At 39.8% G+C, this 27162-nt stretch overlaps 1 protein-coding gene and 1 long non-coding RNA gene across 6 annotated transcripts; one reads left to right on the top strand and one right to left on the bottom strand.

Moving 5' to 3' along the window:
- The first annotated feature begins 2150 nt into the window (after positions 1-2150).
- On the top strand, positions 2151-26908 carry crtc1b (CREB regulated transcription coactivator 1b). 5 transcript variants are annotated; one of them, XM_013273683.3, is made up of 14 exons: positions 2151-2355; positions 4038-4154; positions 4726-4851; positions 5939-6000; positions 6250-6344; positions 6839-6924; positions 7006-7049; positions 14078-14301; positions 14899-15050; positions 16149-16385; positions 17681-17767; positions 19328-19414; positions 19498-19672; positions 20907-26908. In XM_013273683.3, the coding sequence occupies exons 1-14, from the start codon at positions 2230-2232 to the stop codon at positions 21110-21112; spliced, it is 1824 nt and encodes a 607-aa protein (XP_013129137.1). In that variant the 5' UTR covers positions 2151-2229; the 3' UTR covers positions 21113-26908. The 5 variants fall into 5 exon arrangements, with proteins under 5 accessions (XP_013129137.1, XP_025754671.1, XP_013129138.1 ...); XM_005453987.4 differs by having other exon boundaries at positions 2156-2355; positions 6854-6924; positions 20901-26908; XM_005453986.4 differs by having other exon boundaries at positions 2156-2355; positions 20901-26908.
- On the bottom strand, positions 9530-11215 carry LOC102078208 (uncharacterized). The gene is made up of 3 exons (XR_266421.3): positions 11002-11215; positions 10350-10408; positions 9530-10256 (listed from the first exon to the last, which is right to left on the bottom strand). It is a non-coding gene; the product is annotated as an uncharacterized LOC102078208 (long non-coding RNA).
- Positions 26909-27162: the final 254 nt, after the last annotated feature.

Below are 27162 nucleotides of genomic sequence, written 5' to 3'. Positions count from 1 at the left end.
GGAACTGTTGGGTTTTTTTGTTGTTTTTTTTATTATTATTATTTTGTACACTCCCACATACAGGAACATTCATGTTTCAGCTAATACAATTCAGTTTTTGCTGTTGTGGGTGTGCAAAGTTTTAATGAATTCATAAAGAAAAGTCAGTTTGTTTGTTTTTTGTTGTTGTTGTTGTTGTTGTTTTTGTTTGTTTGTTTGTTTGTTTGTTTGTTTGTTTGTTTGTTTGTTTTGTTTTGTTTTTTCCAACTAGTCCACGGTTTCTTTATTTCTCAAGCTAGTGGTGTTGCAAACCCAGGGATCTTCTGAGGACTACTATTGCCAAATAATGAGCCAGGCTGATAAAATGATTTAAAAGTAAAATTTAAGGTTCCATAACAGCAAATAGTTTTCTGACCTTAATTAATGTGTTGGTTAGCTGTAACCTCCTTCATACTGGCCTACAGTAATGTTCCAGGCTCTCCATTGAATAATTTGATCCAGTTTTCCAGAAAGGATAATTAAATATTCAAGGGTGTGCAATGTTTTTTTGTTTTTACACTAATTTTACCAGAAAAGCTACTGTTGCGGTACAAACTGAAAACACACACACACACACTCTCATGCATTATATATGCCTCTCCAGTCTCTGTCCAGAAGCACAGTCCTAGGACAAGCTAAGATTCTGTGCAGGCAGGTCCTCCGTCTGGTAAAGCACCCAAGCTTGATCAGCAAACAAAGATGGGGAGCAGGTGGATCACTCATTGATTCATATATCCATATATTCAGGTTTCATTCCACATATTAATTGAAAATAGCTTTTCCTTTTCTTTCAGTGTGTGATAAGTGTGTAGTTGTTACCTTGTTTAGTTTTGTATATTTTTTGAGATCTACCATATTTTTGAAGACCAGCAGTTTAGCTTCTTCCGGTGATCCTTTCAGTTTAATTTTACAGTTTGTCATCCAAGTACTTTGAATTTTTCCCAGTTTCTTAAGGTACAATGCTTTCTTGTCTCTTTGGTTAGATGTTCATTGATAAATACTTTATATGCTTTTAATTTTCTCCCTTGTCCCAGCAGTGCATTCTCGTGCTTCTGATTTACAAACCTTGAGATAATAGCTGGTTTGTTGCCGGTGTTTATTCTGGGCACAGGGTGACATGCTTCGATGTTGTCACAGTCCAGATCAATCCCTTTGGACTGCAGGAAAGCAGCACCCTGTTGTACCATGGAGCTAACATCCAGCTCCCCTGGTTCCTCACTGCTATTGACGGTCCCTGCCTGAGCGTATGAGCGGGGTTTAATATGAAGCCCCCGTCATTTATCCTGGAATACTGTTCCAGGTCTACAATCCTTTTCTCTTCCTCTGTTTTAGATGCAGAGGAGCTTTACCTCCTCCACAATGTCAAGGATGCTGTTCTACTGCAACCTGATAGTAGAAATTTCCTCCATTAGGAAGTCAAGAGACTTTTTAATGTCCTCGACTTCCTCAGCTGTCAGAGTCCACTTGGCCCCATGGTACCCTGCAGTCAGCTGTTCGCTCGGTCAGTTGTTAGCCTAATAGCTCGTTGGCTAGCCTGCAATTACCTCTTCAACTCTTTTAGTTCAATATCCAATATCAGGGTTACATTCCAGACAGGGTCACACCAAAGGTTTCAAACAATTACACAATTCTCCTTGATCCAATAAAACGATGGCCAGAAAATCTACAAAAACAATTAAAATATACCACACAACAGCTCACAATCTCTCTCACATAGTGAAGTTTAATTCAATACATTCAGACTTTCATTGCATATATGCAAGTTTCAGTCAGTATATTCAGATTTCCATTGCATATATTCTAGTTTAATTCAATATATTCCAACTTTCTTTCCATAAACTAGAGCTTCATGCGATATATGTAGACTTTCCATCCATTCTGGACAGTTCATGCGCTGTTTTTTTCTGTTGTATCCAATGCATTCATTAATGCTTCATTCCATGCTGTTTTTATTCTGTTTGAAAATTCTGTTCTCTTTTATGTGAACTTATTTATTTATTTAACTATTTATAGCATGCATCTGGGGCACACGATTTCCCTTGTGGCAGAGCTTATTTTATCTGCAACTCACCCTGCCGCAAACTCTGGCAATACTTGAAGCAAAAAAGAAAAAGAAAAACATCAACAGACGCGTTGACTGTGCGTGATGACGACCGGGAGAACCCGGAGTGGTGCGTAGCGTAACATTCCATTGAGAAGAAGAGGGGAAAGATGGCGTCCTCTAACAATCCTCGCAAATTTAGCGAAAAAATCGCTTTGCATAATCAGAAGCAGGCGGAAGAGACCGCCGCGTTTGAAGAAGTGATGAAAGACCTGAACATCACCAGAGCTGCGCGGGTAAGACCCCCACAGAGGGGCTGTTTACCTCTCGTTGCATCGCTGTTTGGCAGCTAACGAACACTGCGGAGATGTATCGGAAAGGTTGGGATGCTAAGTAAGCTAAAGTTCATATTAGCGTCCTTTGCTGCATCAGTGCAATGCCGCGGAGCGACGTTTCCCCCGCGCCTGTTAAAACACGCCAGCATTATTTGGCTTCCAGCAGCACTAACCAGCTTAGCCTCGCCTGCTGGAGCTGTGGATAATGTGCACCTGTTCTCCCCTGCCTGTGGCTGCTGACATTTGGTTAGCTAATAGACAAATCTTCTGGCATGGTAGTGACCGCATTAGAGCACGTTAGGAAAAGTTAGCTGCGATTTAGAAACGGAATGGGAAGCAATGTTGGTTGCCAGAGAGATTAGCCAAACAGATGTTAACCAGCTGTGTGTACGTGTGTGTGTGTGTGTGTGTGTGTGTGTGTGTGTTTCCTATTTATTAAGGGGAAAGAGGGTAACCCCCACATTACCCGTAACGTTATTTTCATAGCATGCACTTACGGAGAGCAAAGTCAGCTCTGACTAAATGATCCACATGTCTCTTTTTACTCGCTCTATCTTTAGCAAAGTGTGAATGGCAGCTTTCTCACTACAATGGCAGCGTTCAGCACTGGTTGCCTCAACCACTACAAGTGGAGCAGATGTTTTCATTAGGCTGCTGTTTATTATGCCAATTCAATTGGCTTTAACTGAAGCTGCAAGTCCACTGGTGATGAATAAAATGTGTTTGTGTTTTTTTTTTTCTAACGCTGAGACATTATGATCTTTGTTTTCCTGTCTGTCTTTTTTTGTTGTTGTTGTCATTTTATAGACGTGAATATAACTTTGGATGAAAAGCTCTGGTTTAGATATAGCAGATGATAATCACGTTAAAAAAAACAGTAAAGTGGAGCTGAAATGGGATTTTTAAGTTTTAAAATAACTTCCACAATGACTTGTCATAATTGTTGGCAATTTCTCGCAATTTTTGATGATTAGCTAATTGTTTCAGGGCTGTTCGTCTCAAAACATATAAACCATCTTGTTGCCAGGAAACGTTGGGGCTAATTGTTGGTCTAGTTGCTGGAAATGATGCCTACTTACCACGCTGCGTCAGTGTAAACCTGAGCTGTACTGTTATTTACTGCAAAGGGGGGGAAAAATTGAATTTACTACTCAGTTTTATGGTCTCTGCCTGATTTCTTTGTGTTGCCATCCAAACATCCATCCATCACATCAGTTCTGATCATTTATCCTCACGCATTTCATTTCATATTCGAGGCCTTCCATCACAGTGTTTTTTGTTTTTTAATAACATATATGACTTTTGTTTTGACTACTGTTGTGTGGTTAATGTAGTAGCCAGGTGTGTTACATGGAAAGTCTGACTGTAATTACACCAGCTGTCAAGTCAGGTGTCATTCACATCAGCTGATGTGATTTTTCTTTTCTTATTATTTGCTATTAAAATATGTTCTCTGCCTCTCGATTATTCGTGGTACCGCCACATCTGCCTGGCTCATCACGTTTCATCTGTCAGTTAATGCATTCATACGTCTTTCATATCCCACACTGTGGTCTGGCATGCACCATTCGTTTTTAGCATCTCTTTTTTGTGTATCGGATCAGTCATTCACTCATGCTTTCATGCAATTTTACTTTGCACAGTTGCAGTTACAGAAGACCCAGTATTTGCAACTAGGGCAGAATCGTGGACAGTACTATGGAGGCTCACTGCCCAATGTCAATCAGATTGGAAATGGCAACATTGACCTGCCTTTTCAGGTGAGCCCCTGGCCTCTCTCGGCTGGTAAATCAATGGTTTGTTCTAGACCAGTGTGCCCTTCTCAGCTGTTGGTGATAATATTGGACATACAAAGGTTGCAGGTGTCTGTGGTGTTGGTGAAAGAACCCAGAAAATCCCTCTAAAGCCATTAAAGAAAGTCTGCAGGCTTATTTACGGCTGTGCTGACAGTAAAGTGCTTAGACATTACCTTGTGGTCAAAGCTGCATAAAGCATCAGGTTTTATCAGGGTCCAAGAGTGAAGGAGAAGATGTGCACTACAGCTGTTTTTTTTAGTTTCTTTTTGTTTTGTTTTTTTTCACCCTGGTGCGTAATTTGGTTCCTAAATTTTAAATAGACCATTGCTTGTCATGGCTTTCCATTTTTAATACATTTGCCAACTCAAGCATCAGTATGGGGGGCCCATGGCTTGACTCATTTTGAAACAAACACATGTGCACCATTTATCCTCAGACATTATCCTAAGACACAGCTTTATAGTGTAAGCAAGTTTTGTTTTTTTGGTTTTTTTTTGTGGGAGGGGCCTCATTCACCTGATGTGTTCACCTCCAGAATTCGGTGCTGGATACCAGTCGGACAACCAGGCACCACGGGCTGGTGGACCGTGTTTACCGTGACCGGAACCGCATCACTTCCCCTCACCGCCGGCCGCTGACAGTCGACAAACATGGACGCCAGATATCCTTTCGTTTCAAGCGCACTGTGATGAGGGATGTGTTATTGTTTTGGTCTCATTTTAAGTCAAAATTCTGATTTGTGTCTGGAGACAAGCTACGTCAACATAGCAGGCCACTTTAAATTTAAGCTTTTAGCCGTTTAATTTATCAGCTTTCATTAGTTTTCATGTATTAGTGTGATACATTATATACATGTGTAGTTTATTTAGAATAAGGAATAATTGAAATTCTGAAACCATAGTGTTTTGTTTTTAATGACAGTCTTTGTTACTGACACTATCTGGACTATTGTCAAGTCTTTTAGCTCGTCATCATATTATTTCTAAACATTTAGCCAGTGCCGTTGATGATAAACAGAAACACAACAGATAGACATCAGCCACTGATGTTGGGAAATGTCCTCTTACTTGTTGAGAGGCCAAAATACCAGTATGCAGACTTCAGATAGGGGCAAAACTTTGTGGAATGAATAGTTTTGAATGTAAGTAAGGCCTCAGTTGCGCAGGCCTAGAGACCGTTTTGAGATCCCCTGGCAACTTCTGGTTGGTAGGGAAAAATGTGTATTTCCCAACTAGTTGGGCGTTGGTTCCTGGAGGTTGCAATGACCAGATAAAATCGATGGGAAAGAGGGCCCCACACCAGAAACCTCCAGGAGCAGTGGTTGTCTGTAGTTTGCCTGGAAAGGGGTTAACCAGGGGTTAAGGTTATTTAGTCATCCGTGTTTTTATATTGTCATATGGACCAGAGATTGCTACCAGACTGGTTAACAATGATTGCTGTTTAAGGAAACGCAATTACTATTCATCATATGAGATGTGTTAAGATATCATCTGTCAGTAATGGTGCTGAGTGGATTTTAAGGGAGTGAGTGTTTGTTCTGCTGCATGTACTGACAGCCTGATATTGAACTATGTAACGCGATGCATTGTAGACAGTTGACAAGACCGTCAATATATTTGTCTATTAGATAACAAGATATCAAAGTAAATGTATCCAAGTAACACTTGTGTGTGGTTATTTATTATTTAGCAGGTCTTTTGAGTTGATTAGGGCAAGAAAACAAATTTATTTCCCTTGACTAAATTCACATTGACAGCTGTCCTTACAGCTCAGTTTACCTCTCCCCACCGCCAGACACTAGCTGGAGAAGGTAAGGCACCTCCTTTTGTCCATTTGCCAAAATAAGAACTAGGACACACAGCCAGATACAGCGCTCTTCCAAAGATTAAATGACATGACTCTGTGCAGCCTAGTTGATGCACAACTTCTAAAGTAAACCAGCCAAACAGAAGGTCTAGAACAGATTTCTGATAGATTTGATGCTGCAGAGCTTGAATTCTGCCAGTATTCAAGAGTTGGCATTGGTTTTGCTCGAATTTCATCTGTCTCTCACGTACAGGACAAATTCAGACTCTGCCTTACACCAGAGCGCCATGAATCCAAAGCCCCAGGAGGTCTTTGCCGGGGGATCACAGGAGCTGCAGCCTAAACGAGGTAGAGGAAGATCCCGTTACAAAGAAACAGAGCTGCTTTTATTTATTAATGTGGAATGTACTAATGCAGGCAAGAAACCTCAAAAGACATAAAGGGGCTGGTTTCACACAGTAATGAAATATTTGGTGAAATATTTATAAAGTAAACGGATCTCTAGCAAAGTTTCTGCATTCTGGTTCAGCCCTCGGCTGGATGTGGAGGAGTAGCATCTCTGAATGAGGCTGATTCAGGAGGATCTAGAGAGGAAAATCAATAATTAACTGATTATGCATTGATTATGTCTTTTTATGTGTGAAGCTCTGATAAAGCGAAGCCAAGATTAGCTGGCATCCTTTCAGTCTGTCTGGTGGTCACCTTCTATTTTTAGACTCTAGAATCTGGTGCACAGCACTATATTCTGCATGACTGGCTCCGATATTGATGACTCATTTTTTTTGGTTTGTTATGTATTTTTGTCATGGCAAGCAACTGTGTCTTGCTGTTTCACTAATTAGTACTGCTGCTAACAGTGCCTGGGACGGAGAACTCAGAGACAAGTGCAGACAAGGATATGCAGAAACAGTTGTGGGATGACAAGAAGGTACCAATGGGACAGGGAAGGGCTGCAGAGTGTACACTGGTGACGCAAGAGTTGTGTCTCATGATTGCATTTTCTTCTCAGGATGATTCATCAAAGCCCAACACGTGTGATGTCCCAGGAATCAAGTGAGTGGTTTACGTTGCTTGTTTTATTATTCTTCAAAGAGCAATGCCATTCGAGTATTGTGCATGAAGCAACATGTGGACATTAGTTGTCTGCCATATTGGACGTGATACAGCTAGGTTGCTAGGGAGAAATGTGTGTTCCCCAACTGGATGGCGGTCGTTCCTGGAAGTTGTTGGCTCTCACTGGGTGAAAGAGTTGCAAATAATGCAGTGCTCCTAGTGATTTCTTTGGAGTTTGAATTTCCTTGACCTAAGAATTGACAAGAAAACATTGGCACTAGAGCTGGGCAATAGAACGATAACAATATGTATTGCGAAATAACTTTTTCTCGATAGAAAAATTAAACTATTGCGATAGGCCTCGTCTCTCTTGTCCTCTTAAAAAAAAAGAAAAAAAAAAAGAACAGCTAATCCAAATTAAGTAGCGCAGAGCTGAACCAATCACAGCCGCAGCGTCACGTCACGTGACTTGTTACGTACAGCACAAGTGGCAAGGCGCACGTGTGTATTTGTTTGGGAAGCAGCCAGCCGGGCTGCCCAGGTAATGGAGGAAATAAGTGTGCCGACTAGAGAAAAATCAACCGAGAGCGTGAGCGAAGGTTACCGAAGAAAAAACAGATGATGGTTCCAATGCCGGAGAGCTTCTCGAACGGAAAGGCCACAGAAGTTCCGTAGTGTGAAGGTATTTCGGCTATTTCAAGTCTGACAAAAAACAGAGTAGCGCGCACTGTAAATTGTGCCGAAAGCAAGTCTGGAAATACAATAAAGCGGTGCATGCTCAATCTCTGACTGAAAGCGCTAATTCATTCGGCTTTTGTCAGACTAAAGTAACTGTTAAAACTGTTTGAAAAGCTAAGCTATACAACAAGGAGAGATTGAGAATTTCCTTTTAGTTTTCAGTTTATTTGATATTGACAAAAGTTAGTCAATTTTGTCTGTTCTTCTGTAAAACAAACTAAGATTTATTTTTAGAATTAATATTTTGTTTCTAAGTGGAATTGACAATTTAGTGGTCTGTTTTGTTTGTTCTATTTTGAAACTTAAACGCTTTAGCGGCTGCCTTTTGTGTAGTTTGCAATATTTGCCTTTATTTATCTGAAACTGAAGTCTCATGTTCCTTAAGTACATCTACCCTGTTGAACTTATTATGGGAAATAAATATTTAAATCAAAACAAGCTGCTGATTATTTCACATTTTACTTGTGAGCAACGGCACATTTAAATCTTGCAAATATAGTTGTTTGGCTTATATCGTGATATATATCGTTATCGCCTGAAATGAAAAAAAACATATCGTGATATGAAAAAATCTTATATCGCCCAGCTCTAATTGGCACAATGCAATAGCACGTGTTTTTTTTCTTTAGTTGGAAGAATAACCATCAACCAAATATAATCCTTTAAATCTTATCTATAATTATTTCAGAAAACTGTGAATAAGCCTGACGTTAACAAACTTCCTGACCTCCTTCATCCAGCTTATCGAGAACAATCTCTATTAGAGTCTGAACCTGTACAAAGAAATAAGCACTGCATAGGATCACATTTAATCATTACGTGATAATCTAATATTAAATATTTGATGTTTTACATACTGAGATTACCAGTGTGCCTAATGCTAACAGGCAAATGTTTATTTATTCCAGGAACAGAGAACATCACTGTTTGTTTGTCGGGTTTTTTGATTACTTTTAGATCGTGGAGCTTAGCTGGTTGGTTAACATTAACAGCCTGCTGCTGCCAAAACAAAATATTAATACCTATTTTAACAACAGTCCCACATCTTCATAAGATTAACAAGTAGGTAGGTTTTGTTACCTGTCTGTTTTGGAGCTCTCCGGACTAAGTAAAGACCAGCTCAGTATTAATCTGTTTACTTCTTTTTTGTTTTTCATTTGGATGGTTGAGTTTTTTGTGCATTGCCATGTGTCAGGTAACTAAGGAAATCCTCCAGTATCTGTGAGGAAAGTGGCAGATGCTGCTAGTATCGCCTTTCAGGATTTTTTTGCTGGTGCACTTCCTTTTTTCCCCCCAGTAAATCAGATCAGATATGGCTGGGGAAGAGTCCTGCAGTGAAAGCAAGGTTATAGGCAACCAGTCTAAAGGCTCATGGCGCCATTTTTCTATGGGCACTGAAAAGGAGACATATAAAATGCTTCATAATGACATTTAAAGCAAAAATCCTTTTTCGCGTTAACATTGGATATTAGAAAAACGGCACTGAAAGAATTTAAAATAAAAGGGAGAATTTTGCAAGACCAAACATGGATGGACCAAAAATAAAACCCCAAACTTTGGAAAGTCAGCGATTTGTAACCATTTTATTATCTATCTGATTTCTCTGGTGAGAAAGTCCATGTAGTTTCTCATGTCCTAGTTCAAAGTTAATTTAGATGATCTGTCAAAATAACAGAGCAAAAGCAGGACTTGCTTCTTAAAATACTTTGTTCTTTACGATTTAATGCAAGACGTGACACCTGTTTGATAGAATCAGGTTCAGCTTTATTGACCAAGTACAAGGAAGTGACCTCGGCTTTTTTCTTTGCTCTCAGTGTCCATAATAAAGTTGACAACATGACGGAGACAACAACCACACGTATAGCATATCTGTGGTGCAGAGTGCAAAGATGCTGAATAAGTAAAAAGACTGGTTAACGGACAGAATAAAGCAAAACTGAAGTGATCATTGTCATTTATTGGCTAGTAAGTTAACATATTCTCCCATAAATCAGGTTAGATACAGCTATTTTCACAATGCTGATAGATGGTCATCACAATAAATCTTAACATGTGTGACTGAATCGGTTTCCTCTGATTAGTAAACATTTTATTTGTTGACCTTTGCCACAAAGAAAGTCACAATCTTGTGAAAGCATACAGTAAAATGGATCATTTACATGTGTTCAAAAGACAGTTTAGATCCCCTTTTATTTATCATCCCTCCCCTTTTTGAAACTTCCCTACTTTGATAGGATATGAAAAATACACAGACAAATACATGGTAAAATAGGAAAAAGAAAGTTGTAACAACATAGTTACAACTGTAACTATGTTATGGAAGCACAGCAGCTACGACGGCCATTGTGACAGAAGTCAGGCTGATTTTGTTAATGACTGCTCTGCTGTTTGCTGTGCTGTTTGCTGTGCTGTTTGCTGTGCTGTTTGAAGATTGCTGTCCTGCATTCGCTTCTGGTATCTGTGAAATGGCTGACATTGAAATTGATGGATTAACTTCAGACTCATTGCTACAAATTCTTCGACTGCTTAAAATATAATTTGTTGTTATTTGCTAACACTTACCGAGAAGCAGAAGCAGAATGAAACAGATCTTGAGAATCATTGTGGAAAAGTCGTTCAACCTTCAAAAATAAAATGATTGATTATTGTTTAATTTCAAATTCACATTTGTGTTTCCCAAAAATCTGGAAATAACATTAAATATAATCTATAATGACATAGTTTAAATAAATACAGTATAATATAACAATATCTCAATAAAGTAAATCAAGTATGGAAAGTGAAATAAATACAATAAAAACTCACTCGATAAAAATCTAAACCAAATACATAAAGTTATTGTGTTATTAGTTTAATTTTCTAAATGACAGAAATGTCTTTTATCTGTATTTTTCTAACTCATAATGCAATAACATCTTCTTGAATTTAGAACAGCATAAATGTTTGCTTTTTTAATTACTGTAATCAGTATACAGCTACTTTTTATAATTTAACTTTTAAATAAAAAAAAAAATCACTTCCATCGTTTTGCTTTAAAGAAAAGCACAAATTTTTATTTGTTTTTTTTCAGAAAAAAACACATTGGCTGGACAGAAAAGACGGTCATGAACTAATTTGTCATATTTTATTTTCCATATTGTAACAAAATAAAGTCTTCGGTAAATCTTTCTCTGACTCTAAAGTTTAGTCAGATATTCTAGATTTGAAAACTTACAGTTTAATCGTCCTGAGTTGTCTTCAGTCGTGCCGATGCTCACCGACTCCAGCTGTTTGTTGTTTAATCTCTGACAGTCTGCAGCTTTTATACCTGCACAAGGTTGATACGATGACATCAGGTGCTGAACAGAGACGCAGCTTTTAAAACTGGTTGACCATCTTTTCTTGCCGGTATCAACAAGATGATGTGACATATATGTGATTTTTATATCTATCTATATCTATATATCTATCTATATCTATAGATATCTATATCTTTTTGTTTGTTTTTCGGCACAGCATTTAAGTAAACAGTTAATAGGTGGATGGTTTATTTAAGCTAATGGGGTTTTTTATGTGATTGGGTTTACTGGTAAAGCTTGTGTGGTTTTTTTTTGTTTTTGTTTTTTTCTTTTTTGGCATGCATAGGTTGATGTATTTTTATATATGCAAATGTATACATAAGAAACAGGAATGGAAAAAATGGCAAAGTATAACACATGGCACAACATAGAAGAGCCACCTCGATGGGACAAGACCCGGCGGTCCATCTGCATCTAAAGGACAAAGGTCACTCCTTCGAGGATGCCAATGTTCACATTTTGGACAGAGAAGACAGATAGTTTGAAAGAGGAGTGAAAGAAGCCATCTATGTCCACTGTGAACTACCCTCTTTGAATAGAGGCGGTGGCTTACGACACCAGCTATCTGCCATCTATAAACCAGTTTTGAGATCCTTCCCAGATGCCTTAATGCCCACTCACATCCTGGGCCTTCTGACCTCAGCAAATCACATGATAGGGTGGGGTTTCACAATGAGTTCCCCCAAAACCTTGGCTGACTGTGACCACACCCGTTTTCATACCTTGGCTCGTGTGATTAGGTACAGGATCATTAAGGGGTCCTTTGTCCCTCTAGGGGACACTCCCATAGGGTTTAAATCTGGGACTCTCCACCATTTGACCCTAGAACTGAAGAAGCTTCTCAGATGAGAGGTCAGCATCTTCAAGCAACTTAAAGAAGTCCAGAACCTTTTATTTCCACTCTCCTTAAACCAGCGGTCCCCAACCCTTTGCGACACAGACCGGTTTATTACCGACAATATTTTCGCAGACCTTTAAGATGTTGCAGATAAATACAACAAAATAAAACCAGTACCGGTACCAAAAAATAGAAGATTTATTCATAACACACGGGAAAGACCCAGGGAAACCGAGTTAACGATCAAAACAATTAAAAAATAAAGAAAAAAATAAACGATAAAAACCCTGAAAACCATAAACTTCACACCCGAGCCTCAACTACCGTGGCCTGGTACCAAACGACTGGTTCCCAGAAAGTTGATTCTTTTCATCTGGACGTAGCGTTCTCAGTGGGAGAAAGATTTCATCACTCATCCAAGTGACTTCTTCAGTCTCCGCTAACTGCAGGTTTCCCCAAACTTATAAACAGTACCTTTGCACAATGACTGAAACCAGCCCACTGCATGAACAATGGGCTGTGAGGTCAGTTTCATGATCATTAAAATGTTTCTCCCACTGAAAATGCTACATCCAGATGAACAGAATCAACTTTTTGGGATTTATTTACCTGGATGATTGAGCATGCATCAAGACATTTTAAAACTGCTTCTTTGCTAGAAATCTTGATTTGGGTGCCCTTTTTTATTTGAATGATTCAAAGGTCAGTGTCTGAAGATGCTCAGGTTCAAGGACTGGACTGAAAATGAGTGAAAAAGCAGCAACTGTCCAAATAAAAACTTTGCAGAACTATTGCTCAAGAACGCTTTCAAAAATTCAAAGAAAATCTGGCTCCTTGGAAGCAAAGTAGAACAAATTAAAGACTTTGCACAGTAATATGTAATGTAATGTAATATTTTTCTGTTTCTGTTATGTTGAGATTCTCACAAATCTCAACATTTCGACATTATGCTTTGACAGCTGTACATAAAAAGAACACCACATCCATGAAATGTGCTGTCAGTTCTCAGAAAAGTCACGAAAGAATTTGCATCTTTTTTGCTTCTAAATTCAAATAATGTCCATGTTTAAATGTTATACCAGAAAACAAAACAAAAAAACCAGGAAAAATTAAATGCACGTTCATTTGGTTAGTCAAAAATGAAGCAAACTATTATGAACTCCTGTCACTCCTGCTGTGCACTTCTGGGTAACTCGTGTTAAGCCTCCATATTACAAGTTTATAATTATGCGCTAGAAAAAAAAATAGAAAAATTGCTAAAAGCAACTTTTCAGTGTACACAATACCCAATAGGTAATCTAGAAGAAAAGTTATTATAAGATCATTATGTTGTGATGTAACAGGAGTGGCTTACATGTCCTCTGTTCATTCCTAGGAGACACAAATCCCTTGGTGGTCGCACCAGAAACAATATCTGGCATCAAAATCTGCCAGATACGCTTCCTTTGTGACCAAAGAATCAGCCAAAAGTAGCCTTTTTTAGATTTCCTATTATTAGTAGAAGATTATTGTTCCTGCTTCTCTCTAAAGTAAGTCTGCTTGTGTTTGCTGTATTTGGTTCAAACGGACCAAAGAAAAGCATGAAACAGTTCTTGCAATCATTTCTCCTTGCTAGAAACTGAAAACAAGTTACGACACACAGACTACACACTGAGAAAAGATCGCCAGCCTGATGGAAAATTCTAGCACGGCTGGAAATTATTTATCTGTGGGCATCAATGAGTGAAAGCACAATAGGCTTCAGTTTAGCCAAGCTTATTTATAGAGCGCTTTTTGCTAAGGACAGAAATAAAAAATACATAAATAAATAATAGTAGTAATATTAACAAGAACAATACAAAAATAATATTTAAAACAGAAAAAGTGTATAAAAAGCACAGTCAGAATAATATAATTCAAATTATAAAGCAAAATGAAAACCGACTCTCATACTGTGGCCAATAAACAGAGGTGGGTTTTAAGAAGTGATTAAAATAGCATTTAATTTAAAGCAAACATGCTACCCACTGTCACTTAACCGCTGTTGCCTTTTATTAAAAATGGTCATGTACTTGGTCAGAGTCTCGTTTCACATAAGCTGTTCTTATGTCTGATAGAAAATGTCCTCTTTTCAGCATATTCCCCTCGCCAGACCAGGAGTTGAACCCATCTGTGCTCCCAGCCGCACATAACACCGGCGGTTCGCTGCCCGATCTGACTAACATTCAGTTCCCCCCACCGCTTTCTACCCCGCTGGACCCCGAGGACACCGTGGCCTTCCCCTCCCTCAGCGCAGCCAACAGCACAGGCAGCCTCACCACCAACCTCACCCACCTGGGTATCAGCGCCGCCAGCCACGGTAATAAGCAACATTTTGTGTTCATTAAAGGGGTAAAAGGGGTCAGTTTAGCAAAGCAAAGAGATTTTACCAGTGTTGTGGCACAGAAATTTAGCTTTAAGTGGAATGTGTTTGTTCACAAAGGAGAGCCACTAAACACAAATGCAGCTGAAAGAAAACATAAAAACATGCTGGTAGTTTTCATACAAATGACAACAAAACAGCAGGATTTAACTTGATGCTTCACGGGTGTAGGCACACAAGTGTTGAGTCTAGCTCTGCAGGCGGCACACACTGTGGCCAACAGGATCTGGTTCAGCATCAGTTTGTAACTGTCTCTTATGTTGTAACACCTAATGTGTAAAATACCAAATGTAGGAACTTGTGCTTTGTCACATTTATGCCCTTTTACAGACTTTTACTTAGACTTAGACTCACTCTTCCGCACTCCGTGTCAGTCCCTACTGTGCAGGCCATTAAAGTTGGTGGTTTTTGCTGTTTTACTTTTTCTGATGTTTCTTGTTTACACCAGTTGGTGCATTAAAGCTAAGTTGGAGACAAAAAACAGGCACATTTACATCCATAGTTTTTTTTTTGTTTTTTTTTTAAACTTCCCAGGGATCCCCACTTCCTCTCAGCCCACCATGACCGTGACTGCACAGCGCCGGCAGCCACCGGTGGTGCCGCTCACCCTAACCTCTGACCTCCATCTCCAACAATCTCCTCAGCAGCTCTCACCCACCCTTTCCTCACCTGTTAGCATTACACAGGTAAGGATCCTCCTGGATTAATTAAAATCAGTTTCATTCTCTTTCAGGAACATGCTATTTGTATATCCAAGGTATTTGGACCAAATATAGATGAAGTCAGAAATTTAAAAATAGATATTGCACTTGCGTCCCGATGTGTTGACTTTGAAACAAATGAGTGTCATCACTTACTGCAAAAAGAAGTCACATTATATTGACCCTACATCTTACTTGATTTATTGCCCTAGTAAGGATTTTCACATTAATTCATTGTGCCGTTTCAAGTCTTTTTCCATTAATGATTAATTACATTTTATAGGTTTTGTGCACAGAATAAATTGCAGAATAAAATACTGCACTTTAGGGTATACTACATTATGGTCAAACTCTCATTTGTTCAGTATTTGTTTATGTTCAGATAGTCATCAGTGGAAAGGAAGAGTGTGGCTTTACAAAGTCAGGCATGAGAGAGCAACAGAGTCGGTATTGTAGGGAGGCCGTGGTGGATGAGCATGCCACATTTACACATTTATCAGCTAGGTTGATCTTTCACTTTTCTTATTTTTTTCAGTTTTCATTTGCAGTCTGGTTAAGTTAAAGAAACACTACATGGCTATGTTGATTTTAGCAGGAACAGTTTCACAGTTCCAGTTGAGTCTTTGCAGACAAGTCGGCAAACTGCAGGCATGTGCCGACGACCAAAGCAATCGCAAGGAGGTTGTTGGTCCAGCACTGTACAATTCTTTGCAGATAATTTCACCTCGTACTTTCAACTGGGTTGAGAGTACATATGTTTCCTTATCAGCTAGAGGTTGCCAGGGGGCTCACTAGGCCCTAAGTGACTGAAAACCTCTCCAGTAATGTGTTCCCATGTGTAAATAGCACTGTTGGATGCTGAGAACAGGCTCTTAATGATATCTGTGTCTTTGTCCTTGTGCTTTTAGTAGAGATCCATGAATTGTAGTGCTTTTGAAACGTCAAGCTGTATACTAATGAGTATTCAACACATACTAGGTGGTTAAAGATAAGATAAAACATTTAAACACCACACCGCTATCCTTCAGTTCATGCAGCAGAAATCACTGCTAGTGGGACTAATTTATCCTCATCACTTTGCAGGTCGTGCCAACAGAGTCATTGACCCTGGAACAGCAGCTTTCCCAGTACCCTCTGTTCAACCAGCTGACAGCTCAGGCTCAGGCTCAGCTGATCAGTGACCTCCAGAAGCAGCAGGCCCTGCCACAAGGCATCCAGCTCATTACCTTGCCAACTCTGGCCTCCGCTGGTACAGCGTCTGCCACTGCCAGCAGTCCCTCACCAGACAGCCAGACCACCGGCAGCATGAGCATCAGCTCGGTAAGATACAGTCTAACAAGAACGTGGAAGCATAGATAAAAATCTGATGACATGATTGAGATAATTTTGCTTATTTTTAAACTGCTGTTCATTTTACCACTTTGATGTTCTTAAATATTCTGCTACCCTAAATACATCGCAGTAAATATCTGCACATCCTTTCTATGCTAATTTATTTGTAATTGTATAGATTAACTTAGCTAAGCAGCATAAACACATATTACTCTTTGCTACAAGATGTCACTGTCAAGTTGTTTGATGTTAACATCTTTGTAAATGATGGTTTATGAGCAAAGCAATATGCATTTGGCCATTCTTTAAAACACAACTGTTTTTATTGAAGTAGTCATGTTTTGAATGTAGACCAATTGGCCAGATACAAAGCGTCAAATGGTTTTTCTGGTTTTGGTTGGTAGTCCCCACCCTGTATGAGGTATAATCAGAAGGTTTAGGCAAAGTCAAAAACCTTTACCCTAACTGAACATTCCCCAGTCTCTCCAAGAACATCCTGGATCACTTTAAGCCCAGCTGGTATTTTATTTAGTTGGTTTACCTGGAACTCTTTTCTGCCTCCCTTTCATTTGTAAATGGTTGGACTAGATGGACTGCACTAGACTAGTTGTTTTGTTTTTCACTCTTGAGTGCTCAAAACACAGATTTTGAGCTTTGTGGCTGAACAGTGCATCAACTTAACTTGATTTTTTAAGGAGTCAAATTTAACAGGAAGAACAAGGGATCCCAAACATCCCGGACTTCATTATAATCTCTTTTAGCTTATACCAACACATTTGCACATGCAAATGTACATTTCCATGCTGGCTCCCACATATATTCCACAGTGGGGACTTTTGAAATTTTCCTTCTTGGAAAATGTGGCTTTAGTTGTAAACAGCTGAAAACATATATGTTGTGCAGAGATACCTAGTTCTCTTCAACACCGATAATCATCCACAAACACAACATCCACACATTTGAGCTTGAAATAGAAGTTGATGTTCATTCTATCTTGTGCAGTGAAAAGGTCAGAACAAGATTTCCAGAGAGCGATGTAAAAATTGCAGCACTGCTGAAAGTGATCCAGAGATGCACTCAAATATGATTTTAAATGCTTAATAGATCAAAGTTTAATCAGCTAAGGTCTTTGATTTCCATGGACTAGCTTCCTGAGCTTTTTAGTCCTACCTCATATGTTTTGAGCAGACCCTAAGTTGATGCCTTCTCACATGTCATCCTTTTTAGACTTGTGTGTGACAGGCATGAAGCTTAGTGCTAGCTAACCCTCTTCCCTCCAACAGTACCGCAATCAGACTGGCTCACCAGCCACTCAGTCACCAACCTCCCCAGTCTCCAATCAAGGCTTCTCCCCTGGAGGCTCACCTCAAGTAAGAGCCCACCCACCGAGCTACCTGCTGTTTGGGGAAGGGCTTTGCTCCTGGGGGAAAGCTAATTGTAGAGAGTTAGACTGCTTTTCATTCACTGTATCCACACTTAATCACTCATGGTGTCAACAGCTGCATAACTCATTTCTTCATCAGCACTGTCATCGTTTACAGCGTGCATGGCAACATATTGATAGCCTATTGATGGAGGCTCTGACACTTTGTAGCCTTAAAATATTCATCTTGTATCCTCATCCATTACAGTTTCTCACATGTAGTTTACCCAAAGTATATTCTCTGTGTCAGATATATTCTGAGATACTGGTAAGACTTGGTTTGTTTGTTTTTTCATGGGTGGGGGACATGCCGGGCTGGAGCATGCAGATAGCAAGTTACATACGTGCAGGAAAAAAATATCTGCTTTGTTGTCACAGAGTCAGGTCATCATCATGCAAACTTTATGCTAGGGAGATAACCTTGTTGGCCTCGCCGTTCCATCCCAATGATTTTGATATTTACACTGTAACACAGCATAAGTGTAGTTTTTTTAAAAAGAAATTTTAATTACAGTTACTTTTCAGAACATGCATCCTTGTTTTGTTTTTATTGGGGTTTTTTTGGGGGGGGGGGGTTGAAACCGTGGAAGGGGATCTTATGTTGTTTGCCTCTGTTTTGGACTTTACATCTAGCCTTTGTCTTCATATAAAGCTCACAGGAGCTAACATCAGCTGACAGAGGCTAACATCAGGTGACAGAGGCTAACAATAGCTAACAGTGGTTAATAGTAGCTAAATGAGGCAAAAACGGCATTGCTACTGACAGTTCAGCATATTCTCAACAGCTCACTTACTATGTGGAGACAGTAATTCATGGATGCCACTTGGAGTATCAGTAGCATTTTATTCACCACCCCTGCTAACTATATATCTGTGTTCAGTTCAGCTTTATTTATTTAGTGCCAAATTACACCAAACAATGCCTCAAGGCACTTTCTACTGTAAGCTAAATCGTTGGTAGGTATGTGTACTCAATGAGTCCAGACAACTTTCCAAATAAACCACAATATAATAAATATTATTTAAAAAATAAATAATCTTTTTTGAACTGGAGTCCCTACAGTAGTGGTGAGTTGAATGTTGCCATGGTAATATGATGACAACAACTCATCTGAATTAGTTTGTGTCTTGATCTGGGCTGTCGTGGTCCTGTCTACGAGGATGAAACACCCTGGTTGTTTGTCATTTATAATAAAACTGTAAAGTGTGCATTCAATTTTAATAATAAAATAATCATTAAAGAGTGGCGTTATTACCTCTTCTGTTAGCCTCCTCTTTTTGTTTAACCATGACAGTCGTGGTCACGAGGTCCATTTGCTTTGCTCGCTGCTCACTCTGACAGTTGTGTGACTTTGTGTGCTGCTTGTGTTTTTTGCTACTCCATCGCTGAAAGTGTCTGCTTGTGAACTCAGATATTTTCTCTCTCTGTAAAGATTTGTTTTAATTGTAGCCACTGCAATGGTGTATTTCTCATATATATTTTTGGTGGTTGTTTGTCTTCCTCCAGCACATCCCCGTGGTGGGCAGCATATTCGGCGACTCCTTTTATGATCAGCAGCTGGCATCGAGGCAGACCAATGCTCTCTCTCATCAGGTGACACGTAATGTTAAGTAAAAGGTTTTCTTTAGATTGTCTCCGACCTCACTGTGTGTAACGCGTACAATTGTGCTTTTTAGCTCGAGCAGTTCAACATGATCGAAAACCCCATCAGCTCCACCAGCCTTTACAACCAGTGCTCCACCCTCAACTACACGCAGGCAGCCATGATGGGGCTCACTGGGAGCAGCCTACCCGACTCTCAGCAGCTCGGCTACAGCAGCCACGGCAACATCCCCAACATCATCCTAACAGGTAACCACAGCACCTGTGTGTATTTGCCCTTTGATACATTAAAGGTTCTTTGCATAAACGCCAAGCATCCATCAAAACAGTGATGAGCAATAAACGAGGCCCCCCCTTACTGGTGTGTTGCACATGACTGAGATTTCAGTGAATATGCGCTCTATCTGGGCTAAGGTAAATAAGTCTAAAGCAGGGGTGTCAAACTCAAATACACAGTGGGCCAAAATTCAAAACTGGAACAAAGTCGCGGGCCAACATTAATATTTATTGAAAAAAAATCTTCCTCCAGATATAAGAATGAATCTTTTCTTATGGACTCAAACAAGTTTTGCTGAAAAACTGAATATGGAACAAGCAAAGCTTAATACTAAACAATATATATATTAGCTGTATAATACCAGTAGGCCAGCATTAATAGTAATTTGGTATGGCTTCGCGGGCCAAATGTAATTAGGCTGCGGGCCAAATTTGGCCCGCGGGCCAGAGTTTGACACCTATGGTCTAAAGGCAACCAAGCCGAAGCTAGGAGCACCTTCGCTTTTTGCAGAATTCTCCAGAGATGATATGAGGGAACAACTTCTTTTAGGGGGGCGATCGTGGCTCAAGAGTTGGCAGTTCGTCTTGTAATCAGAAGGTTGCCGGTTTGAGCCACGACTCCGACAGTCTCGGTTGTTGTGTCCTTGAGCAAGACACTTCACCCGTTGCCTACTGGTGGTGGTCAGAGGGCCCGGTGGCGCCAGTGTCCAGCAGCCTGGCCTCTGTCAGTGCAGGGCAGCTGTGGCTACAATGTAGCTTGCCATCACCAGTGTGTTAATGTGTGTGTGAATGGGTGGATGACTGAATGTAGTGTAAATCGCTTTGGGGTCCATAGAGATTAAGTAAAGTATTTAGACACTTCCACATTTTACTAAATTTCCAAAATTTCTTGTTTTATAGACTTCTATCATCCAGTCTAATAAACCACACCAAACAAGAGTCAATAGCAGAATAAGCTGTACGTCTGTGCAGAGTTCGTGTACTATCATCAAAGTAAACCTTCCAGTGACTTGAACATTTGTTTTTGGGTTTTAAGGGTACTAGAGAACTTTGCAATCCGCTTATGCAGTAGTTCTAAAATAGGATCTCTGTGGTGGAGAAACATGTAGAAATACTTGTTCTAATTTAGCTTGAATCAGTAAAAATGCTAACCCGATTCTTGCCAGGCGTCCACGTTTTTCTCAGTGCTTGTATTTCTCAGTCACAGGTGAGTCTCCGCCAAGCCTGTCCAAAGAGCTGACCAACTCTCTTGCGGGAGTTGGCGACGTCAGCTTCGACGCAGATTCTCAGTTCCCTCTGGACGAGCTGAAGATCGACCCGCTCACCCTGGACGGACTGCACATGCTCAATGACCCCGACATGGTGCTTGCCGACCCCGCCACTGAGGACACGTTTAGAATGGACAGGCTGTGACGTGAAGAAAAAGAAAACTCGTTAACGGAGAGAACCAAAGGGCAGGATGATCCCTCTTCCTCGTTGCATGGCCGTCCAGCTGTCCGACTTTGCCCTTTGAAACGATGCGGCACCAAAAGACAACAGGGGGGAAAAAAGACATCCAGCGGCTCGCCGGGGGGATTGCCTCGCTGTCGTTTTGAATGAGATTGGTCGCTCAGCGCTTTTGCTAGCCTACTGTGTTTACAGTGTACCATCACATGCCACATATATTCCAAAAACGCACATTTGACGGTTTTCTTTTCTTTTCATATCCGCTTTATTATTTATTTTGTTGATATTTGCTTGTAGCAGGAAGCTGCTAGGACATTGGGCGAAACCACACCCGATATAAGCGGCCGTGTTTTTAAGAAAAAAGAGAGCGAGGAAAAAGAAACCGAAAAAAACATGGTCGCTTTGCTCATACCGTGCAATGAAATAGAACGGTTTTCCCATCATGCCATAACGGCTTTCTATTTCACACTCAAAGCTTTATTTTTGACAACCAAATGTTATTTTCATTGTGTACTTGTATGTTTTTATGCTTCATCTATTTATATGTTCTATTTATTTATTTGGTTAAAGATTTTATATTCCATTTCATAATTTCAATTTGATGCCAAAATGTTTTCTGTAGGCATCGTGTAAAATTGCACTGATGTAATTTGTGTCTATTTATTGATTACTAACATATTTATAAATGTGTTTATTAAGCTATTTTTGGTTTATCGAGGAGTGCAAAACCTCCCCATAGTTGCCCTTCGGTGTTCAGTGTGCCATTTTCTGATGTAAGATGTGGTGACCGTTAACCATGCTGCAGCCCAACAGTCCAATCCAAATACAACAGTTTTTCTTAGCACCGCTCCAAAAAATGCTGCGTGCTCCAGAAATGCGTCGGCTTAAAGCCACACATGTGATCTTTAACTGAGAAAAATCATCAGGTATTTCTATTCAAATAGAACAAGAAAAACAAAAACGTCTAAATTTATTTTCTCCTGATGAAAAGCCAGAATACATGCATACATGCGTACATATATACACACATGTTCAGGCCGACCCTCTTCTCAGTGAAGGAAGGCGTCTGTTTTTAAACCAGAGATCACTGAAATCTTTTAAAGTCGTCACTGTGAAATCACCTGATTTTGCCTTACGGGAGTATTCTACTGTTCTACTTAAGTGTCTAACGTGACAGCGTATTTTCGTAACTTACTGTAACGTTTTCTCGTATTTGAGAGAAACTTTTGGTCAGTGATGTTTGTGGTTATGTTGTGTAAGGTTTGACAAATCAATGTACTGTATTTTGTAGCGGTACACTTTATAGCCAAATTGTTGGATGTTTTCTAAAGCGGGGCAAAAATGAGAAAAAAAAATCGAAGGTGGGTTTGAAGTATTCGAGATGGAGCGCAATTATGGGGAGGCTTTTTGCTCCTTTACAGGGAAGCTCTAACAAAAACGCAGCTGACTCTCGACGCGTGGCTATTTCTTACTAAATTACTTGGTTTTCATAAGCTCCACGCTTCTAGTTTATGAGAGGATGGGATAAAGTAGACAAAGTAGAATATGGCTATATAAATCTATTTATATACCAAGTATTGTGTGCAATCTGATTTTTCAGCAACCAAATGAACACCGCACAAATCAGCGGTGTAGCAGAGTCACATCGTTTGAATACGCAGAGAGACTTTAAGGGGTCAGTCAGCCCGCCTAAACCTTTTGTCAGAGTTTCCCTGAGAGTCACGTGCAGTCTGTGGGATCATGTTTGTTATATTGTAACGTTTGTGTACAGATGTGCTAATATTTTTACTCACAGCGCTGATGGGAAGAGTTCCCAAATCCCCCTTGCTGAAAAAAAAAAGAAAAAGGAATCACGTTTGGTTTACCTCTACAGCTGGACAGTTCGTCTCAGTTGAAGTGTTTTCTTGTTTGCTGTAAACCTCCATCAACGGTTTTTGTTTGCCTTCAACGGGCCTGTGATTCCTATGCAAAATGAGACAAATAAGATGCTTGAAGGAAAAATCCACCTCTGGTGTTTTATTGGCTAACAGAGTTTGCACGTTAAGCTGGATTTATTCTTCTTTTTGCAGGCGAGCAAGCAGTGTGACTTATTACAGATGGTGGACTTTGGAGATGTCAGTTTTATTTTAAAGAGAAACATTATTGCAGATTAAAATGGAACCTAAAATGTCAAACATGGTAAATGTCATGCAGGCCGTATAATATTTTAAGACGTAAAGGGCTTTGAAGTTTATGACAGAATTAAAAACCATCTCACTTAAAAACTGGAATTGGGCGACATCTCTTTTAAAGACTAAACATCGTGGCTCTACGCTAGAAAACTGACACTATCGGGAGTGTGCGCGTGCAGGATGTTGTAGTGTGTCGTGGTGGTGCTAATGACAATCAACAAGTGGAATACAAATTCATTTCGATACCAGAGAAGCATAAATCCAGCTTTATTTTGAAGTTTTGGCCTCAAAAACTGTAAATCGTGATTTATTTAAGTACCTGAATCTCCCTCTTCATCCTGTGCAACTGTTGAACATGGTGCAAAATTGCTGCTCTGGAAAAACACCCTTTGCCCCTGACCCTAAATGAACCCGTGTCAGACCTTTGCATTATTCACATGACGAAGAAAAAAGCGACACACACTAATTCTGCTTTGTGTAAAGCAGCTAAGGTTGGATTTTTCCTTCAATCCTCTGAAACAAACGTGTAGAATTCACACTCTACGGATTACATTTCCAAAGGTTTGTGTACCTAAAAGATATTAAGCGTCGCGTGCACTGTCGTGCTGCCAATAATGCCAGTGATTTGAGCTTTCCTGCCATCTCCTTTCTTCCGTCCTGCTGAAGTCATTGATTCACTGACCTTGTACATATGCTATAGCTGATACAAAATGCATGACTTACCTGACAGTCAAAACCTCTAAATGAAGGCCTTCTATAGCTGCAGGTTTGATTTGTGTAACGTAACGCTAACACAAAGTCTAAAGGGATGCATGTAAGGGTTTCTCCTGTTCAGTGACTCTGTTACCTCCATCTCTGTACAATGCTACTTGATGAATGATAAAAGAATGTATTTTAAGTGGCAGTGTCCTAGTTTTAACCCTTTGCCAAATGAACCCGATGATGTTTGGTGCGTTTGGTCCGTCACAGACGGCGACCAGGCTTCCATTTCTCTCTGCGCTCTTTCATTTGCCCCTTTTCTCCTTTTAAGGAATCAGACTGTTGCTTGTTCCACGCTTTCTCCTACTACTGTAGCATCTCTCTGCGTACGAGTGTAAAGCGGTCCCTTCTTGTATAGAAAGACCTCGCGGTCGTTCTGGCCTTCTCCTTGGCTTTGTTGATGCGGGATCCGTCCCGTGAAAGTTGCAGATTGGCACGTGCGCTGATCGTTTGCATATGTGAACTTGACTCTTCTGACGCTTCTGTGTTACGCAGTCAGCCGCATGACATGATAGACACGTCGAGCAGATTATTATAACATGTTATGTGCAGGACTTTGATCTCGCTATGCTGAAGTGGAGTGCTTTTCAAGACACCGGATATGACCGTTTTTGTTGTTGTTGCCTATCATGTCAGGTTCTGGACTGGGTAAAATGCAACTGTGTGTGTTGGGTTTTTTTTAATTTCTTGGTTTCTTTCTTTGTTTTCTTTTTTTGTGTATGTGTGTGCAATGTTTAGTCCACTAGTTGCTTTGCACTTTATTTGTGATTTCCTGGCTTTTGAGCAGAGACTGTTCTGCCTGACGTGAATGCTGACTGTTTCACACCAGATGTATACTCCGGAAATATTTTCATGTCAAAGAAAAGATGAATTCTCTATTTTCCTTTGTAAACTATATTTTGGCTTGTCTTGTTTTTTAATCTGTGAAGATCTTAGGGGATGCAAAACTAGAAAGGGCTTACTCCAGTGCAGCTTGCGTGCTTGTGTTGGAAAGGAAAGGCGTTCCGAATGTGTTTCTTTGTTGGTCACCACACACACACACACACACACACACACACACACACACACACACACTGATTCAAACACTAATTAGCTACATATGCCACAGTCACACTAGAGTAAACAGTGGTTGGAAAGTGGTATGCAACCACTCAGAGTGCGTTGCCATCTTCACAGGAACTTATTGCTGTTAAGATGGCTTCAGGCTGGTATCACTTTGCGATTGAATAGGGTCAAAAGGACTATTACATGCAGTCTGTTATTGAGACTTAGCTACACATAAACATTCACATTAGGTATTTATGAACAGAATACAGTTTGCAACCAGCTGAGTTGAGCCCACTTTGGCTACTCACAGATGAGTTGTGCTCATCGCCGCAGACCGACTCAGATTGATTGCACTGTGGTGGCAGTTTTGTCTGCATTTTAAAATTCGAGACCAATTGCCCCCCACAAGGCAATCTGTGCAGAGGTGGTGCGCGGTCAGCCTTGGGTGCAACTAATTACGGTTGGTCTCCAACAGAAAATAAATAAATAAATCAGTGCATTCATGGGGCAACCACCAATTTTCCTTTTCTAGGCGCAAGGAGCTTCCATCCTGTTTTTACTCTACTGTGACTGAGGCATTAAATACATATGCTGCCAGTAACAATGCTGCAACATAGTCTGACTTTACTCTAGTAGCTAAAACTCGAAACTACAGGTTTCTCATATTTTATCCTGTCTAAAATATCCACCCACAAGCCTAAAAGTTAAAACAAGAGCATGTACTAGAGAGGAGCTCATGCTAAACTCACACTAGTTAGAAACTGCTGATGCGGGGTATCATACGCCTTCTTCATGGTTTTATCTAAAAGTAATTATAACTCTGGTAATAGACTTGACTTCATGCAAGGCAGCTAATACACTTTAGTTTAAAATTAGTAAAAGAGACTAAAAATGTCAGGTTTGTTGATCAGATTTGAAGTAATTTCACAAAATAGGCCGATCCTGAGACGACATGGTGAAATGCAGAGAGCTGGAGGTCAATTTATTTCAAATATAAGATGCACAGGTCATCTGAAAATGTCTTTTTATGTCTGATACACTGAGACTTTTGCTTATTTTAGTCTGAGACGCCACTTACTTGAGGTACTTCTCGGCACAGCCCGTTCCCTTTTTCTGCCATAAAAAGGCACAAAAGCGAGATTTTTGTCACAAACTGAAAAAAGGTTGATGAGTGATGCTCAAACAGGACCCTGCGATTAAAGGTGTGCCCTCAGTCCCAGAATACAAGGAAAGAGTTGCTGCTTGGTCTGTACTGCTTGTTCCCAGAGACTTTAGGTTTGACTCAAATGTCCCTTTAATAATATGGGGTTTTATAAATGACTCTACAGTTCATTAAATGTGTAAACAAAAATAAAAAAACAGAGTTTAAGTTCCACTTAAAGCTTCTAGTGAGAATAGCATTATATCACTGTTGTCCTGTAAGTCGTAGTAACAGAACTGTAGTTATTTATTTGTTGCCATGTGATTCTCTTTACGTGACCATTTGTTTATAAGATGAAAAAAAAGTCAAATTAAATTGAATGTGGAAGACAGATTTTTCTCTGCACATAGTCTTGATTTGCAGAATATACCGATTAAAAAGAAACTGTCCGGTGTCGCATCACAGCGTGTTGCTGTGGACATGCATGATGTTTCAACCCTGTTGTATATTGTCTTTGCTATTGTTTCTATTTTGTAATCTGTATTTCCAAATGCAAATTTAAAAGATTATTTTGGATATGTGCATGCTTGTGACTTGTTCAGAATGTTAATTTCCACTAAAAGCTGTTGAGTTTGAAATCAAAAAGTAAGTCAAGTCTGTTACTTAAAATCACATGTTCGGCTTCTTTTACTGTAATTATTATATATATCAGACCATCATAATTCCTGTTTAATAACATATAATACCTATAAAGCCAATTTTAAATTGAATGATCATTAACGTAATTTTACTAAAGGAAATGTAGTTTACCTTCCTCTGTTATAGACTGTGCTATAAAACTTCTCAGTCTGAGAAGTCGAGCTGATTCTTAAGTGCTTGCATTATTTCTAATGACCAGC

The sequence above is a fragment of the Oreochromis niloticus genome, linkage group LG15 (assembly GCF_001858045.2).
Source record: "Oreochromis niloticus isolate F11D_XX linkage group LG15, O_niloticus_UMD_NMBU, whole genome shotgun sequence".
Lineage (NCBI taxonomy): Eukaryota > Metazoa > Chordata > Actinopteri > Cichliformes > Cichlidae > Oreochromis > Oreochromis niloticus.
Note: the sequence above shows the minus strand (reverse complement) of the source record. Positions and strands in the feature narration are given on the sequence as shown.

What these genes read in the sequence shown, in the direction of transcription:
- crtc1b (XM_005453986.4), top strand. Translation starts at nt 2,230, where the DNA reads ATGGCGTCCTCTAACAATCCTCGCAAATTTAGCGAAAAAATCGCTTTG. An exon ending in CCAATGCTCTCTCTCATCAG is followed by an intron (nt 19,415 to 19,497) that starts GTGACACGTAAT and finishes TGTGCTTTTTAG; the next exon opens with CTCGAGCAGTTCAACATGAT. An exon ending in CCCCAACATCATCCTAACAG is followed by an intron (nt 19,673 to 20,900) that starts GTAACCACAGCA and finishes TGTATTTCTCAG; the next exon opens with TCACAGGTGAGTCTCCGCCA.